The sequence below is a fragment of the Cucurbita pepo genome, chromosome 11, assembly GCF_057944985.1.
Source record: "Cucurbita pepo subsp. pepo isolate OVF chromosome 11, ASM5794498v1, whole genome shotgun sequence".
In the NCBI taxonomy this organism is placed as follows: Eukaryota; Viridiplantae; Streptophyta; class Magnoliopsida; order Cucurbitales; family Cucurbitaceae; genus Cucurbita; species Cucurbita pepo.
In genome coordinates this window covers 13665449-13682876 of record NC_141808.1, presented here as the reverse complement: position 1 = coordinate 13682876, position 17428 = coordinate 13665449, and the positions used below count along the sequence as shown (strand labels likewise).

Genomic DNA, 17428 nt, shown 5'->3' with positions numbered 1-17428 from the left:
GAGCATATGTTATGATAACGGTAGCAGCTTTAGGTTAGTAAAATTTAGGGTCATTACAATAACTACTCCATAACCAAATACTTCAACTAAGAGACACTCGGAAATTAAATGACCTTAAGAGTCGATCCCATTATTACAAAGAACACAAGTATTAAGGATGTCAGAATACTACCGACTAATACGATCATGCACATGCAACCTATCCTACATGATAAGAAAGACTATGAAAGAATGTCCGAGAATATTACCTCCAAACCAAAGGAGAATAGACCAAGATACTATAATGTTGGGAATGAACCCTTCGCCCATTGGAAGCGTTGGAATTGGTTTTAATTTTATTTAGAATTAAATCAAGTAAAAAAGGTCTCCGTGTTCAAAAGAAAATTTGGAAGGGTTCCGATTAAAATTTAATACATTAAATATATTAAATATAAATAAAAATATATATTTAATTTGAAGGGTTAAATTAAAATTTAAATATATTAAACATTAGAGTGAAAAATTATATTTATTAAATTTCATACATTAAATATTAAAATAAAATATTAATTGAAAATATATATTTAAAATTTGGAGAATTGAGAAAATTTATATTTATTTGGCAAAGATTCTCTTCCATATTTTTTTTTTCAAGAGGACACTTTAAACCCGAGAATCAATCATTGGAAATAGCGAGACACTTTAAACCCGAGAATCAATCATTGGAAATAGCGAGAAACACTTTAAACCCGAGAATCAATCATTGGAAATAGCGAGAAACACTTTAAACCCGAGAATCAATCATTGGAAATAGCGAGAAACACTTTAAACCCGAGAATCAATCATTGGAAATAGCGAGAAACACTTTAAACCCGAGAATCAATCATTGGAAATAGCGAGAAACACTTTAAACCCGAGAATCAATCATTAAAAATGGTAAAACACTTTAAACATGAGAATCAATCATTGAAAATAGCAAAAACACTTACATACATCGTAGAAAAATTCTCAAGATGTCACCCAATATAAGATTACTCCAAACAAAGCATGATTAACTATGAAATTTCTATGATTATGAAATTTCTATGATTAAACCACCAAAAAGATAATATTAAGGTGGAAATAAATAGAGTTGGATGAAATTTGAGAGAATAAAAGAAAGAGAGAAATAGATAAGTATGAGCTTCTATTTCGAATGACGAACTCCTGATTGCTTCCTTGAAAGTCAGAAATGTTGTAAAAATAACAATAGTGGGATTGTTTGAAAATTCACCAAATCATATAGTTTAAGACATTTCATGAAGTTATATCATTCATAAGCTTTTCCAAAGCATGGAGTGAAATGTAAAATATCAGCAAAGATGGCAATGCAAAAAGGAAAGTTATTAGCAAGTAAAGCAGCAAGATGAGTGCACTTCCAGGGATTACAAAAACTACTATCAGAACAAATATGACAACCAGTAGAAACTTGAAGACTAAATGGATGACGCAATCTAAATGTTCATAGCAAAACAACCGTCGTCGCCTCTCTATTCCGTGGCGACTAGCACGACCGTCCGAAAACGAATGCCTCTGAGAAGCATTGGCGTCCGATGGAGGCAGAGAAAAAACTGGTTGATTATCCCCATTGAAGGGATGATCAAGTTTTCCCTCATTGCCATTAAGGCTCTCAACCATCCAAAGAAGAAAAAAGTTCTTGCTGGGAAACTTCAGGTTCCCCTTGTATACGACCCGTAGCGAAAGCTGATGACACCACGGGCACGATATGAAGATCGGGATTCGGATTTGGCGAGTTGCTAGTTTCAGCACATACCCTTGAAGGCCTAATACACAATTTCTGCATAGTGTATGGCCACACCATAAGACATAAGGCACATTCTCCACAATGTTGAAAGATTCCCAGCATATTGGGCATTCCAATTCTTCATCTCTACTGTCTTCCGAGCAAACCTCGTCGTCCGAGCACTCCCAGAAAGCTTGCTTAGATACAGCTGAGTTATTCTTAGATCGAATGCCAGCAAAGGCGTTCGATGCCAGCTTCCACATCTTGGCAGAAGAATTGTTTCAATAGGCTACAGACAGGACATCTGCAAAATGGATGTTCTTCATCTATGAAAGAAAATCTACAATTTTCACTAAGTTTCCTTCTCCCTATATTCAATCCAAGAAATTGCACTTCTCAAATCCAAACAAACAAGTTTCAAATGAGAGATCCAACAAAGGAGTTACTTGAATGATGCAGAGCTTTCTACAAAAATATCTTTAGAAATCTGTGGAATCTCTTCAGTAAAATTGAAAAAATAAATGGTATCAAATTATCACTTTCATGGAAAATTTTATATAAATAAGGACATGTTTCATTCAAAGATTTCAACAACAACCAACAAACACTTCTATGCATGCATACACGAGATAGTCATCGATCATACGGCGGCTGCCAATTCAACGATTTTCGACATTCAAACCTTCAGCAAATAAGTAGACTATCCACAAAAAAAAAAAAAAAAAAAAACAACAAAAGAAAAACAAGAACTCGCAAAAATAGAAAAAAATACAGCGAAGGTCCAGTATGCGTACGAAGTCTCACAAAATAATCAAAACCGAAGAATATTTGCATACATTGTAACAGAGATGTAACCATCCAATAAACGCCATATCGCAGAAGATAGCAAAAGAAGAAAACAAATTGCTTCCGAGAAAGTGCACTTGCTTCAAGATCAAAGAGTCAATTAAAAAAAAAAAACAAGTCGCAAAATTATTGACGACAACAACAACAACAACATCCATCGGCCTCAACAATCCAGCGGAGAAATGTAATCATTCTCACAAATCGACGAGAGAATAGAAATTCAAGAGAATCCTAATCAAAATCAAAATCAAAATCAAAATCAAACGAAACATGAAACAAAAAAAATAAAAATGAAAATGAAAATCAAAGACGAACGTAAAATAGAGAACGTAAAGTGTTGTTACCTTTAGAGAAACTGGATGAACATGAATTTGCAAGAACACGGAAGGATTGAGAAAAAGAAAAGAGAACCAGAAAAGCATCGAGGAGGAAGGTCGCTATCTTCTTCCCCCTTCATATTCTGTCCGCCAAGCCAAAGTGCAGGATGGCGATTGCGTTTTGGAGGAGAGTCGATGAAGGTTTCGAATTCATATTCTTGGGTAGTTTAGAATATGATTTTGTTCCACACAAATGAGAATAATAAATGTTTTATTTATTTATTTTTTTTCAAATTAATTAATTAATTAATTATACATTTAATTATTATCAATTTCTAACTATTCTTAAATCACTTAAATCACTCAAATCATAGCTCAAACCGAAAAAGTTATAGCCGAAATAAAAAATAACAAAATGTGAGAGGTAACGACCGAGTTGACATCATGTATAAATAAAATAATAAAAATTGAAAATAACATAAAGTAATCTCGTATACTAACTTATATGCTACTATATGAAAATGCAAACTTGCCTGTACTAACCTACTGTCTACTAAATTCAAATTGCAAACTACCTTATGTATGTACCACGGTTTTCTAGGTTGCGATACTACCGTTAGCCGTATAGGGGAGTCTTCCGTTTACGTGTAAAAATAAGAGTTCACATGACTTAAGTATTCTAAGAGAAGCGGCTGAAGAGTTGCGATGACTTGGGTGTAACGTGAGTGTCGAGGAAGCGTGGAACGCTTACTCTGTGTGTTGCCTGAGAATTTCGACGAGGCGCAAGAATTTTGGAGTTTTCGGATGACTCAATTTTTTTTTTCTCCAAGAGTGTCAAGGAAGCATGGAACACTTAATCCGTGCGTTGCCTGAAAATTTCGGAGGCGTTGGAATTTTGGAGTTTTCTGATGACTCAATTTTTTTTCTCGAATCTTTCAATTTTATTTTTCTTAGTATTGTGAGGAGATCTTATCTTATTCTTGAAAGATATTTTTATTGTATTATGACAAGATATTTATCTTTTTTTATTTTATTTTATTATTCAAAGATATTTTTATTATATTTTGAGGAAATAGTTGTGAGTGCTCGACTAATTCTTGAGAGATATTTTTATTGTACTGTGAAGAAATAGTTGCCAGTGGTCAACTAATTCTTGAGAGATATTTTTATTGTATTGTGAGGAAATAGTTGCTAGTGTTCAATTTGAGCATCTCATTCTTGATAGATATTTTTATTGTATTGTGAGAAGATAGTTTTATTGTATTGTGAGGAAATAGTTGTGAGTGCTCAACTTAAGCATCTACTCTTTTGTAGAGTTGTAGTATGTTTTTTTAACAAAATTTATTATTATAGTAATGGTTTGATCTTGAGCCGTAAAAAGGATTGAGTTTACTCTTGACTTTGACCTCGTATGAAGAGCTATGTAGTTGTTCGACTCTAATATGAGGAAAGAGTCAATACAGTTCTTTATGTAAATTTACAAGAGGTGGTTCAGAAGGTGGAGTAGATTGCATTTGACAAACCACTCTAAAACTGAGGGGTTATATTTTCTAGCTCTTTCAAAATTATTATTGTAATGTACTGCATATTCTAAATTTTTTTAATAATGATTTATTGTTTTGAATTGAATTATCTTTTTGTATACTTGTTATATTAATGATTATCTTCCAATTATTTCTAAAAGTTTTAATAATACGAAAAGTTAAGCATACTTATATAATTTTATTACTAAAATCCTATTCAACCCTCTAAAGTTGTCCGGACACAACAATTAGTATTGAGAGCAAGTTGCTCTTATAGATTATATATATATATATATAAACTTTATTGTTAGAGCTTAAGACAAAACTGCATGTTAAACGACTTTAGCTGATATGAATTCAACTACTGACCCTTTGCATGTACTCGAAGGACCGATTACAAGAAGAAAGGCAAAGAAGATACAAGAGGACTATAAATTGCATCTTCAAAGGTTAGCTAGTGTACAAGTTGAAACAAAGACTTTTGAGCCCAAAAATCTTTATAACATTAGCATATCAAATCAAGAAAAGAATGGAGTGGCTCACATTGGAAAGTGATTAAAAGACTTTACCTTTCGTAGTTGAACTACCAATTAAGACAATTTATGTTTGCCTTATTTTCTTCAATCGGTATTTACAAGCTTTTATTGGTAGTTGTAATTTGTAGTTGGTAGATGAACTTCATTGTATTTGGGTTATCTTTTTCGCCTATTTAAAGGCATGTAATATTCATGCTTAAGATCGTTGTTGAATACGAACAAAACCTTTGTGTTTTATTGATACCTTTTCTGTGTTATTCATTTGCAAACCTTGCTTCAGGTTTGATGTTTAAAACGATTCAATAAATTAGTTTTGATGAAGCTAATTCTGGAGTGAGTCGTCTTGGAATCTCAGAGTGACCATCATAGATTCCAAGTTCGATCTAAGAGTCATTCATCTTTTAACAAGCTCTTGGTTGGAATCAATTCGTTCAGTTAGCTTTTTTTTGTGAACTTTTGCAAGGATTCTAGAAAGATCTCTAGCTTTTCAAAATCCAGCATTGTTCGCGCTTATCAACCCATAATGTCCTTATTTTGATGCAACAAATTATACTTCGAAAACTAGAATAAAAATTTACATACAATCTATTGATTATCAATTATGGTTGAATGTTAGTAACCCAATAAAAATTGTTAATAATATTGAGGTACAGTCTATTGATTATCAATTATGGTTTAAAGTTAGTAAACAATATTACATTTCAATCAAAATTGTTAATAATATTAAAGTGCATTGTCACTTGAGGGTCATTTATGAGTATTGACCCTATGTACTTTGGGTTTTTATATTTCGTATCTCCATTTTCAACTTCTGTAACAAGCCTTTAGTAACGCATGTTTGTATTGCTTTTCAATTTGTTTTAGTGGTGGCGTTGTTTGATTTTAAATTGCATTATTTTAATGTCTAATTTAATTTTGCTTTTATTTTTATTTTCCTTTCTTTTTGTCATTTCCGTCACGGTTTGAGATTTGAAGCCTCGAAAAATCACGTAACGAAAGACTCAATGACTCTTGGTCCAGCGAAAACAGTCCGTCGGACCAATCAACCTAGACCTCTGATACCAAGTTTAGTTCATAAATTTCTTGGCTGAATCAAGCATGCAACGTGCTCACAATCATTCCACCCTAGTCCTTGTTGATTCCGACAAGTATTTCTTCAATAAAAGTCCAAAACGATTAATTACACGCTCAATGTGTGTTCGAGGGCACGGCTCTCGGGCTTACCAAGCTCTAGAGCTCTTAAACTCTCTCGTAGAGGTCTAAAATGAATCGAGATTATAAAACAAAAATAAAAATTTCAAATATGGCGTCGCCCAGACTTGAACTGGAGACCTTCAGTGTGTTAGACTGACGTGATAACCAACTACACCACGACACCGTTGGGAGCCTCCCCAGAAGGTCGGACAACCATAGAGTTAAGCCCAAGCTTCCTAGAGCCTATTGAAAAGCCCGTGGAAACCTCAGCTAGGAACTGGATGCGATGAGAGCCTACAAGTAGGCTGCTTACCGAGTACTTTGTTTTACTCGCCGCATTTTAGATTTCTTTTTCAGGTCTTCGCTAGCTGTCGCTCGAGGTGGGGGAGCGTTTGCGAGCTGCATTGTCACTTGAGGGTCGTTTGTGAGTGTCGACCCGGTCTGTGTACTTTGGGTCTTTTATATTTCGTTCGAAATAGTATCCCGAACCCTTTCCCCGTCTGTAACAAGCCTTTAGCAACGCATGTTTGTATTGCTTTTCAATTTGTTTTAGTGGTGGCGTTGTTTGATTTTAAATTGCATTATTTTAATGTCTAATTTAATTTTGCTTTTATTTTTATTTTCCTTTCTTTTTGTCATTTCCGTCACGGTTTGAGATTTGAAGCCTCGAAAAATCACGTAACGAAAGACTCAATGACTCTTGGTCCAGCGAAAACAGTCCGTCGGACCAATCAACCTAGACCTCTGATACCAAGTTTAGTTCATAAATTTCTTGGCTGAATCAAGCATGCAACGTGCTCACAATCATTCCACCCTAGTCCTTGTTGATTCCGACAAGTATTTCTTCAATAAAAGTCCAAAACGATTAATTACACGCTCAATGTGTGTTCGAGGGCACGGCTCTCGGGCTTACCAAGCTCTAGAGCTCTTAAACTCTCTCGTAGAGGTCTAAAATGAATCGAGATTATAAAACAAAAATAAAAATTTCAAATATGGCGTCGCCCAGACTTGAACTGGAGACCTTCAGTGTGTTAGACTGACGTGATAACCAACTACACCACGACACCGTTGGGAGCCTCCCCAGAAGGTCGGACAACCATAGAGTTAAGCCCAAGCTTCCTAGAGCCTATTGAAAAGCCCGTGGAAACCTCAGCTAGGAACTGGATGCGATGAGAGCCTACAAGTAGGCTGCTTACCGAGTACTTTGTTTTACTCGCCGCATTTTAGATTTCTTTTTCAGGTCTTCGCTAGCTGTCGCTCGAGGTGGGGGAGCGTTTGCGAGCTGCATTGTCACTTGAGGGTCGTTTGTGAGTGTCGACCCGGTCTGTGTACTTTGGGTCTTTTATATTTCGTTCGAAATAGTATCCCGAACCCTTTCCCCGTCTGTAACAAGCCTTTAGCAACGCATGTTTGTATTGCTTTTCAATTTGTTTTAGTGGTGGCGTTGTTTGATTTTAAATTGCATTATTTTAATGTCTAATTTAATTTTGCTTTTATTTTTATTTTCCTTTCTTTTTGTCATTTCCGTCACGGTTTGAGATTTGAAGCCTCGAAAAATCACGTAACGAAAGACTCAATGACTCTTGGTCCAGCGAAAACAGTCCGTCGGACCAATCAACCTAGACCTCTGATACCAAGTTTAGTTCATAAATTTCTTGGCTGAATCAAGCATGCAACGTGCTCACAATCATTCCACCCTAGTCCTTGTTGATTCCGACAAGTATTTCTTCAATAAAAGTCCAAAACGATTAATTACACGCTCAATGTGTGTTCGAGGGCACGGCTCTCGGGCTTACCAAGCTCTAGAGCTCTTAAACTCTCTCGTAGAGGTCTAAAATGAATCGAGATTATAAAACAAAAATAAAAATTTCAAATATGGCGTCGCCCAGACTTGAACTGGAGACCTTCAGTGTGTTAGACTGACGTGATAACCAACTACACCACGACACCGTTGGGAGCCTCCCCAGAAGGTCGGACAACCATAGAGTTAAGCCCAAGCTTCCTAGAGCCTATTGAAAAGCCCGTGGAAACCTCAGCTAGGAACTGGATGCGATGAGAGCCTACAAGTAGGCTGCTTACCGAGTACTTTGTTTTACTCGCCGCATTTTAGATTTCTTTTTCAGGTCTTCGCTAGCTGTCGCTCGAGGTGGGGGAGCGTTTGCGAGCTGCATTGTCACTTGAGGGTCGTTTGTGAGTGTCGACCCGGTCTGTGTACTTTGGGTCTTTTATATTTCGTTCGAAATAGTATCCCGAACCCTTTCCCCGTCTGTAACAAGCCTTTAGCAACGCATGTTTGTATTGCTTTTCAATTTGTTTTAGTGGTGGCGTTGTTTGATTTTAAATTGCATTATTTTAATGTCTAATTTAATTTTGCTTTTATTTTTATTTTCCTTTCTTTTTGTCATTTCCGTCACGGTTTGAGATTTGAAGCCTCGAAAAATCACGTAACGAAAGACTCAATGACTCTTGGTCCAGCGAAAACAGTCCGTCGGACCAATCAACCTAGACCTCTGATACCAAGTTTAGTTCATAAATTTCTTGGCTGAATCAAGCATGCAACGTGCTCACAATCATTCCACCCTAGTCCTTGTTGATTCCGACAAGTATTTCTTCAATAAAAGTCCAAAACGATTAATTACACGCTCAATGTGTGTTCGAGGGCACGGCTCTCGGGCTTACCAAGCTCTAGAGCTCTTAAACTCTCTCGTAGAGGTCTAAAATGAATCGAGATTATAAAACAAAAATAAAAATTTCAAATATGGCGTCGCCCAGACTTGAACTGGAGACCTTCAGTGTGTTAGACTGACGTGATAACCAACTACACCACGACACCGTTGGGAGCCTCCCCAGAAGGTCGGACAACCATAGAGTTAAGCCCAAGCTTCCTAGAGCCTATTGAAAAGCCCGTGGAAACCTCAGCTAGGAACTGGATGCGATGAGAGCCTACAAGTAGGCTGCTTACCGAGTACTTTGTTTTACTCGCCGCATTTTAGATTTCTTTTTCAGGTCTTCGCTAGCTGTCGCTCGAGGTGGGGGAGCGTTTGCGAGCTGCATTGTCACTTGAGGGTCGTTTGTGAGTGTCGACCCGGTCTGTGTACTTTGGGTCTTTTATATTTCGTTCGAAATAGTATCCCGAACCCTTTCCCCGTCTGTAACAAGCCTTTAGCAACGCATGTTTGTATTGCTTTTCAATTTGTTTTAGTGGTGGCGTTGTTTGATTTTAAATTGCATTATTTTAATGTCTAATTTAATTTTGCTTTTATTTTTATTTTCCTTTCTTTTTGTCATTTCCGTCACGGTTTGAGATTTGAAGCCTCGAAAAATCACGTAACGAAAGACTCAATGACTCTTGGTCCAGCGAAAACAGTCCGTCGGACCAATCAACCTAGACCTCTGATACCAAGTTTAGTTCATAAATTTCTTGGCTGAATCAAGCATGCAACGTGCTCACAATCATTCCACCCTAGTCCTTGTTGATTCCGACAAGTATTTCTTCAATAAAAGTCCAAAACGATTAATTACACGCTCAATGTGTGTTCGAGGGCACGGCTCTCGGGCTTACCAAGCTCTAGAGCTCTTAAACTCTCTCGTAGAGGTCTAAAATGAATCGAGATTATAAAACAAAAATAAAAATTTCAAATATGGCGTCGCCCAGACTTGAACTGGAGACCTTCAGTGTGTTAGACTGACGTGATAACCAACTACACCACGACACCGTTGGGAGCCTCCCCAGAAGGTCGGACAACCATAGAGTTAAGCCCAAGCTTCCTAGAGCCTATTGAAAAGCCCGTGGAAACCTCAGCTAGGAACTGGATGCGATGAGAGCCTACAAGTAGGCTGCTTACCGAGTACTTTGTTTTACTCGCCGCATTTTAGATTTCTTTTTCAGGTCTTCGCTAGCTGTCGCTCGAGGTGGGGGAGCGTTTGCGAGCTGCATTGTCACTTGAGGGTCGTTTGTGAGTGTCGACCCGGTCTGTGTACTTTGGGTCTTTTATATTTCGTTCGAAATAGTATCCCGAACCCTTTCCCCGTCTGTAACAAGCCTTTAGCAACGCATGTTTGTATTGCTTTTCAATTTGTTTTAGTGGTGGCGTTGTTTGATTTTAAATTGCATTATTTTAATGTCTAATTTAATTTTGCTTTTATTTTTATTTTCCTTTCTTTTTGTCATTTCCGTCACGGTTTGAGATTTGAAGCCTCGAAAAATCACGTAACGAAAGACTCAATGACTCTTGGTCCAGCGAAAACAGTCCGTCGGACCAATCAACCTAGACCTCTGATACCAAGTTTAGTTCATAAATTTCTTGGCTGAATCAAGCATGCAACGTGCTCACAATCATTCCACCCTAGTCCTTGTTGATTCCGACAAGTATTTCTTCAATAAAAGTCCAAAACGATTAATTACACGCTCAATGTGTGTTCGAGGGCACGGCTCTCGGGCTTACCAAGCTCTAGAGCTCTTAAACTCTCTCGTAGAGGTCTAAAATGAATCGAGATTATAAAACAAAAATAAAAATTTCAAATATGGCGTCGCCCAGACTTGAACTGGAGACCTTCAGTGTGTTAGACTGACGTGATAACCAACTACACCACGACACCGTTGGGAGCCTCCCCAGAAGGTCGGACAACCATAGAGTTAAGCCCAAGCTTCCTAGAGCCTATTGAAAAGCCCGTGGAAACCTCAGCTAGGAACTGGATGCGATGAGAGCCTACAAGTAGGCTGCTTACCGAGTACTTTGTTTTACTCGCCGCATTTTAGATTTCTTTTTCAGGTCTTCGCTAGCTGTCGCTCGAGGTGGGGGAGCGTTTGCGAGCTGCATTGTCACTTGAGGGTCGTTTGTGAGTGTCGACCCGGTCTGTGTACTTTGGGTCTTTTATATTTCGTTCGAAATAGTATCCCGAACCCTTTCCCCGTCTGTAACAAGCCTTTAGCAACGCATGTTTGTATTGCTTTTCAATTTGTTTTAGTGGTGGCGTTGTTTGATTTTAAATTGCATTATTTTAATGTCTAATTTAATTTTGCTTTTATTTTTATTTTCCTTTCTTTTTGTCATTTCCGTCACGGTTTGAGATTTGAAGCCTCGAAAAATCACGTAACGAAAGACTCAATGACTCTTGGTCCAGCGAAAACAGTCCGTCGGACCAATCAACCTAGACCTCTGATACCAAGTTTAGTTCATAAATTTCTTGGCTGAATCAAGCATGCAACGTGCTCACAATCATTCCACCCTAGTCCTTGTTGATTCCGACAAGTATTTCTTCAATAAAAGTCCAAAACGATTAATTACACGCTCAATGTGTGTTCGAGGGCACGGCTCTCGGGCTTACCAAGCTCTAGAGCTCTTAAACTCTCTCGTAGAGGTCTAAAATGAATCGAGATTATAAAACAAAAATAAAAATTTCAAATATGGCGTCGCCCAGACTTGAACTGGAGACCTTCAGTGTGTTAGACTGACGTGATAACCAACTACACCACGACACCGTTGGGAGCCTCCCCAGAAGGTCGGACAACCATAGAGTTAAGCCCAAGCTTCCTAGAGCCTATTGAAAAGCCCGTGGAAACCTCAGCTAGGAACTGGATGCGATGAGAGCCTACAAGTAGGCTGCTTACCGAGTACTTTGTTTTACTCGCCGCATTTTAGATTTCTTTTTCAGGTCTTCGCTAGCTGTCGCTCGAGGTGGGGGAGCGTTTGCGAGCTGCATTGTCACTTGAGGGTCGTTTGTGAGTGTCGACCCGGTCTGTGTACTTTGGGTCTTTTATATTTCGTTCGAAATAGTATCCCGAACCCTTTCCCCGTCTGTAACAAGCCTTTAGCAACGCATGTTTGTATTGCTTTTCAATTTGTTTTAGTGGTGGCGTTGTTTGATTTTAAATTGCATTATTTTAATGTCTAATTTAATTTTGCTTTTATTTTTATTTTCCTTTCTTTTTGTCATTTCCGTCACGGTTTGAGATTTGAAGCCTCGAAAAATCACGTAACGAAAGACTCAATGACTCTTGGTCCAGCGAAAACAGTCCGTCGGACCAATCAACCTAGACCTCTGATACCAAGTTTAGTTCATAAATTTCTTGGCTGAATCAAGCATGCAACGTGCTCACAATCATTCCACCCTAGTCCTTGTTGATTCCGACAAGTATTTCTTCAATAAAAGTCCAAAACGATTAATTACACGCTCAATGTGTGTTCGAGGGCACGGCTCTCGGGCTTACCAAGCTCTAGAGCTCTTAAACTCTCTCGTAGAGGTCTAAAATGAATCGAGATTATAAAACAAAAATAAAAATTTCAAATATGGCGTCGCCCAGACTTGAACTGGAGACCTTCAGTGTGTTAGACTGACGTGATAACCAACTACACCACGACACCGTTGGGAGCCTCCCCAGAAGGTCGGACAACCATAGAGTTAAGCCCAAGCTTCCTAGAGCCTATTGAAAAGCCCGTGGAAACCTCAGCTAGGAACTGGATGCGATGAGAGCCTACAAGTAGGCTGCTTACCGAGTACTTTGTTTTACTCGCCGCATTTTAGATTTCTTTTTCAGGTCTTCGCTAGCTGTCGCTCGAGGTGGGGGAGCGTTTGCGAGCTGCATTGTCACTTGAGGGTCGTTTGTGAGTGTCGACCCGGTCTGTGTACTTTGGGTCTTTTATATTTCGTTCGAAATAGTATCCCGAACCCTTTCCCCGTCTGTAACAAGCCTTTAGCAACGCATGTTTGTATTGCTTTTCAATTTGTTTTAGTGGTGGCGTTGTTTGATTTTAAATTGCATTATTTTAATGTCTAATTTAATTTTGCTTTTATTTTTATTTTCCTTTCTTTTTGTCATTTCCGTCACGGTTTGAGATTTGAAGCCTCGAAAAATCACGTAACGAAAGACTCAATGACTCTTGGTCCAGCGAAAACAGTCCGTCGGACCAATCAACCTAGACCTCTGATACCAAGTTTAGTTCATAAATTTCTTGGCTGAATCAAGCATGCAACGTGCTCACAATCATTCCACCCTAGTCCTTGTTGATTCCGACAAGTATTTCTTCAATAAAAGTCCAAAACGATTAATTACACGCTCAATGTGTGTTCGAGGGCACGGCTCTCGGGCTTACCAAGCTCTAGAGCTCTTAAACTCTCTCGTAGAGGTCTAAAATGAATCGAGATTATAAAACAAAAATAAAAATTTCAAATATGGCGTCGCCCAGACTTGAACTGGAGACCTTCAGTGTGTTAGACTGACGTGATAACCAACTACACCACGACACCGTTGGGAGCCTCTCCAGAAGGTCGGACAACCATAGAGTTAAGCCCAAGCTTCCTAGAGCCTATTGAAAAGCCCGTGGAAACCTCAGCTAGGAACTGGATGCGATGAGAGCCTACAAGTAGGCTGCTTACCGAGTACTTTGTTTTACTCGCCGCATTTTAGATTTCTTTTTCAGGTCTTCGCTAGCTGTCGCTCGAGGTGGGGGAGCGTTTGCGAGCTGCATTGTCACTTGAGGGTCGTTTGTGAGTGTCGACCCGGTCTGTGTACTTTGGGTCTTTTATATTTCGTTCGAAATAGTATCCCGAACCCTTTCCCCGTCTGTAACAAGCCTTTAGCAACGCATGTTTGTATTGCTTTTCAATTTGTTTTAGTGGTGGCGTTGTTTGATTTTAAATTGCATTATTTTAATGTCTAATTTAATTTTGCTTTTATTTTTATTTTCCTTTCTTTTTGTCATTTCCGTCACGGTTTGAGATTTGAAGCCTCGAAAAATCACGTAACGAAAGACTCAATGACTCTTGGTCCAGCGAAAACAGTCCGTCGGACCAATCAACCTAGACCTCTGATACCAAGTTTAGTTCATAAATTTCTTGGCTGAATCAAGCATGCAACGTGCTCACAATCATTCCACCCTAGTCCTTGTTGATTCCGACAAGTATTTCTTCAATAAAAGTCCAAAACGATTAATTACACGCTCAATGTGTGTTCGAGGGCACGGCTCTCGGGCTTACCAAGCTCTAGAGCTCTTAAACTCTCTCGTAGAGGTCTAAAATGAATCGAGATTATAAAACAAAAATAAAAATTTCAAATATGGCGTCGCCCAGACTTGAACTGGAGACCTTCAGTGTGTTAGACTGACGTGATAACCAACTACACCACGACACCGTTGGGAGCCTCCCCAGAAGGTCGGACAACCATAGAGTTAAGCCCAAGCTTCCTAGAGCCTATTGAAAAGCCCGTGGAAACCTCAGCTAGGAACTGGATGCGATGAGAGCCTACAAGTAGGCTGCTTACCGAGTACTTTGTTTTACTCGCCGCATTTTAGATTTCTTTTTCAGGTCTTCGCTAGCTGTCGCTCGAGGTGGGGGAGCGTTTGCGAGCTGCATTGTCACTTGAGGGTCGTTTGTGAGTGTCGACCCGGTCTGTGTACTTTGGGTCTTTTATATTTCGTTCGAAATAGTATCCCGAACCCTTTCCCCGTCTGTAACAAGCCTTTAGCAACGCATGTTTGTATTGCTTTTCAATTTGTTTTAGTGGTGGCGTTGTTTGATTTTAAATTGCATTATTTTAATGTCTAATTTAATTTTGCTTTTATTTTTATTTTCCTTTCTTTTTGTCATTTCCGTCACGGTTTGAGATTTGAAGCCTCGAAAAATCACGTAACGAAAGACTCAATGACTCTTGGTCCAGCGAAAACAGTCCGTCGGACCAATCAACCTAGACCTCTGATACCAAGTTTAGTTCATAAATTTCTTGGCTGAATCAAGCATGCAACGTGCTCACAATCATTCCACCCTAGTCCTTGTTGATTCCGACAAGTATTTCTTCAATAAAAGTCCAAAACGATTAATTACACGCTCAATGTGTGTTCGAGGGCACGGCTCTCGGGCTTACCAAGCTCTAGAGCTCTTAAACTCTCTCGTAGAGGTCTAAAATGAATCGAGATTATAAAACAAAAATAAAAATTTCAAATATGGCGTCGCCCAGACTTGAACTGGAGACCTTCAGTGTGTTAGACTGACGTGATAACCAACTACACCACGACACCGTTGGGAGCCTCCCCAGAAGGTCGGACAACCATAGAGTTAAGCCCAAGCTTCCTAGAGCCTATTGAAAAGCCCGTGGAAACCTCAGCTAGGAACTGGATGCGATGAGAGCCTACAAGTAGGCTGCTTACCGAGTACTTTGTTTTACTCGCCGCATTTTAGATTTCTTTTTCAGGTCTTCGCTAGCTGTCGCTCGAGGTGGGGGAGCGTTTGCGAGCTGCATTGTCACTTGAGGGTCGTTTGTGAGTGTCGACCCGGTCTGTGTACTTTGGGTCTTTTATATTTCGTTCGAAATAGTATCCCGAACCCTTTCCCCGTCTGTAACAAGCCTTTAGCAACGCATGTTTGTATTGCTTTTCAATTTGTTTTAGTGGTGGCGTTGTTTGATTTTAAATTGCATTATTTTAATGTCTAATTTAATTTTGTTTTTATTTTTATTTTCCTTTCTTTTTGTCATTTCCGTCACGGTTTGAGATTTGAAGCCTCGAAAAATCACGTAACGAAAGACTCAATGACTCTTGGTCCAGCGAAAACAGTCCGTCGGACCAATCAACCTAGACCTCTGATACCAAGTTTAGTTCATAAATTTCTTGGCTGAATCAAGCATGCAACGTGCTCACAATCATTCCACCCTAGTCCTTGTTGATTCCGACAAGTATTTCTTCAATAAAAGTCCAAAACGATTAATTACACGCTCAATGTGTGTTCGAGGGCACGGCTCTCGGGCTTACCAAGCTCTAGAGCTCTTAAACTCTCTCGTAGAGGTCTAAAATGAATCGAGATTATAAAACAAAAATAAAAATTTCAAATATGGCGTCGCCCAGACTTGAACTGGAGACCTTCAGTGTGTTAGACTGACGTGATAACCAACTACACCACGACACCGTTGGGAGCCTCCCCAGAAGGTCGGACAACCATAGAGTTAAGCCCAAGCTTCCTAGAGCCTATTGAAAAGCCCGTGGAAACCTCAGCTAGGAACTGGATGCGATGAGAGCCTACAAGTAGGCTGCTTACCGAGTACTTTGTTTTACTCGCCGCATTTTAGATTTCTTTTTCAGGTCTTCGCTAGCTGTCGCTCGAGGTGGGGGAGCGTTTGCGAGCTGCATTGTCACTTGAGGGTCGTTTGTGAGTGTCGACCCGGTCTGTGTACTTTGGGTCTTTTATATTTCGTTCGAAATAGTATCCCGAACCCTTTCCCCGTCTGTAACAAGCCTTTAGCAACGCATGTTTGTATTGCTTTTCAATTTGTTTTAGTGGTGGCGTTGTTTGATTTTAAATTGCATTATTTTAATGTCTAATTTAATTTTGCTTTTATTTTTATTTTCCTTTCTTTTTGTCATTTCCGTCACGGTTTGAGATTTGAAGCCTCGAAAAATCACGTAACGAAAGACTCAATGACTCTTGGTCCAGCGAAAACAGTCCGTCGGACCAATCAACCTAGACCTCTGATACCAAGTTTAGTTCATAAATTTCTTGGCTGAATCAAGCATGCAACGTGCTCACAATCATTCCACCCTAGTCCTTGTTGATTCCGACAAGTATTTCTTCAATAAAAGTCCAAAACGATTAATTACACGCTCAATGTGTGTTCGAGGGCACGGCTCTCGGGCTTACCAAGCTCTAGAGCTCTTAAACTCTCTCGTAGAGGTCTAAAATGAATCGAGATTATAAAACAAAAATAAAAATTTCAAATATGGCGTCGCCCAGACTTGAACTGGAGACCTTCAGTGTGTTAGACTGACGTGATAACCAACTACACCACGACACCGTTGGGAGCCTCCCCAGAAGGTCGGACAACCATAGAGTTAAGCCCAAGCTTCCTAGAGCCTATTGAAAAGCCCGTGGAAACCTCAGCTAGGAACTGGATGCGATGAGAGCCTACAAGTAGGCTGCTTACCGAGTACTTTGTTTTACTCGCCGCATTTTAGATTTCTTTTTCAGGTCTTCGCTAGCTGTCGCTCGAGGTGGGGGAGCGTTTGCGAGCTGCATTGTCACTTGAGGGTCGTTTGTGAGTGTCGACCCGGTCTGTGTACTTTGGGTCTTTTATATTTCGTTCGAAATAGTATCCCGAACCCTTTCCCCGTCTGTAACAAGCCTTTAGCAACGCATGTTTGTATTGCTTTTCAATTTGTTTTAGTGGTGGCGTTGTTTGATTTTAAATTGCATTATTTTAATGTCTAATTTAATTTTGCTTTTATTTTTATTTTCCTTTCTTTTTGTCATTTCCGTCACGGTTTG

At 39.2% G+C, this 17428-nt stretch overlaps 1 protein-coding gene and 13 non-coding genes across 14 annotated transcripts; all 14 read right to left on the bottom strand.

Annotated features, from left to right (window-relative positions):
* Nucleotides 1–1211: 1211 nt before the first annotated feature.
* LOC111806010 (uncharacterized) lies at nt 1212–3152 on the bottom strand. The gene is made up of 2 exons (XM_023691330.2): nt 2953–3152; nt 1212–2066 (listed from the first exon to the last, which is right to left on the bottom strand). Exon 2 carries the CDS (start codon nt 2023–2025, stop codon nt 1276–1278), a length of 750 nt encoding a protein of 249 aa, XP_023547098.2. The 5' UTR covers nt 2026–2066; nt 2953–3152; the 3' UTR covers nt 1212–1275.
* A 3136-nt stretch (nt 3153–6288) lies between these two features.
* On the bottom strand, nt 6289–6362 carry TRNAV-AAC (transfer RNA valine (anticodon AAC)). The gene has a single exon. It is a non-coding gene; the product is annotated as a tRNA-Val (tRNA).
* An 809-nt stretch (nt 6363–7171) lies between these two features.
* TRNAV-AAC (transfer RNA valine (anticodon AAC)) lies at nt 7172–7245 on the bottom strand. Its single transcript has one exon. It is a non-coding gene; the product is annotated as a tRNA-Val (tRNA).
* An 809-nt stretch (nt 7246–8054) lies between these two features.
* On the bottom strand, nt 8055–8128 carry TRNAV-AAC (transfer RNA valine (anticodon AAC)). The gene has a single exon. It is a non-coding gene; the product is annotated as a tRNA-Val (tRNA).
* Nucleotides 8129–8937: 809 nt separating this feature from the next.
* Nucleotides 8938–9011, bottom strand: TRNAV-AAC (transfer RNA valine (anticodon AAC)). Its single transcript has one exon. It is a non-coding gene; the product is annotated as a tRNA-Val (tRNA).
* An 809-nt stretch (nt 9012–9820) lies between these two features.
* TRNAV-AAC (transfer RNA valine (anticodon AAC)) lies at nt 9821–9894 on the bottom strand. The gene has a single exon. It is a non-coding gene; the product is annotated as a tRNA-Val (tRNA).
* Nucleotides 9895–10703: 809 nt separating this feature from the next.
* TRNAV-AAC (transfer RNA valine (anticodon AAC)) lies at nt 10704–10777 on the bottom strand. The gene has a single exon. It is a non-coding gene; the product is annotated as a tRNA-Val (tRNA).
* An 809-nt stretch (nt 10778–11586) lies between these two features.
* TRNAV-AAC (transfer RNA valine (anticodon AAC)) lies at nt 11587–11660 on the bottom strand. Its single transcript has one exon. It is a non-coding gene; the product is annotated as a tRNA-Val (tRNA).
* Nucleotides 11661–12469: 809 nt separating this feature from the next.
* Nucleotides 12470–12543, bottom strand: TRNAV-AAC (transfer RNA valine (anticodon AAC)). The gene has a single exon. It is a non-coding gene; the product is annotated as a tRNA-Val (tRNA).
* An 809-nt stretch (nt 12544–13352) lies between these two features.
* TRNAV-AAC (transfer RNA valine (anticodon AAC)) lies at nt 13353–13426 on the bottom strand. The gene has a single exon. It is a non-coding gene; the product is annotated as a tRNA-Val (tRNA).
* An 809-nt stretch (nt 13427–14235) lies between these two features.
* TRNAV-AAC (transfer RNA valine (anticodon AAC)) lies at nt 14236–14309 on the bottom strand. Its single transcript has one exon. It is a non-coding gene; the product is annotated as a tRNA-Val (tRNA).
* Nucleotides 14310–15118: 809 nt separating this feature from the next.
* TRNAV-AAC (transfer RNA valine (anticodon AAC)) lies at nt 15119–15192 on the bottom strand. The gene has a single exon. It is a non-coding gene; the product is annotated as a tRNA-Val (tRNA).
* An 809-nt stretch (nt 15193–16001) lies between these two features.
* On the bottom strand, nt 16002–16075 carry TRNAV-AAC (transfer RNA valine (anticodon AAC)). Its single transcript has one exon. It is a non-coding gene; the product is annotated as a tRNA-Val (tRNA).
* An 809-nt stretch (nt 16076–16884) lies between these two features.
* On the bottom strand, nt 16885–16958 carry TRNAV-AAC (transfer RNA valine (anticodon AAC)). The gene has a single exon. It is a non-coding gene; the product is annotated as a tRNA-Val (tRNA).
* Nucleotides 16959–17428: the final 470 nt, after the last annotated feature.

Bases quoted from the DNA above. Each gene is read 5' to 3' on its own strand.
- LOC111806010 (XM_023691330.2), bottom strand. From the start codon at position 2,025: ATGTGGAAGCTGGCATCGAACGCCTTTGCTGGCATTCGATCTAAGAAT.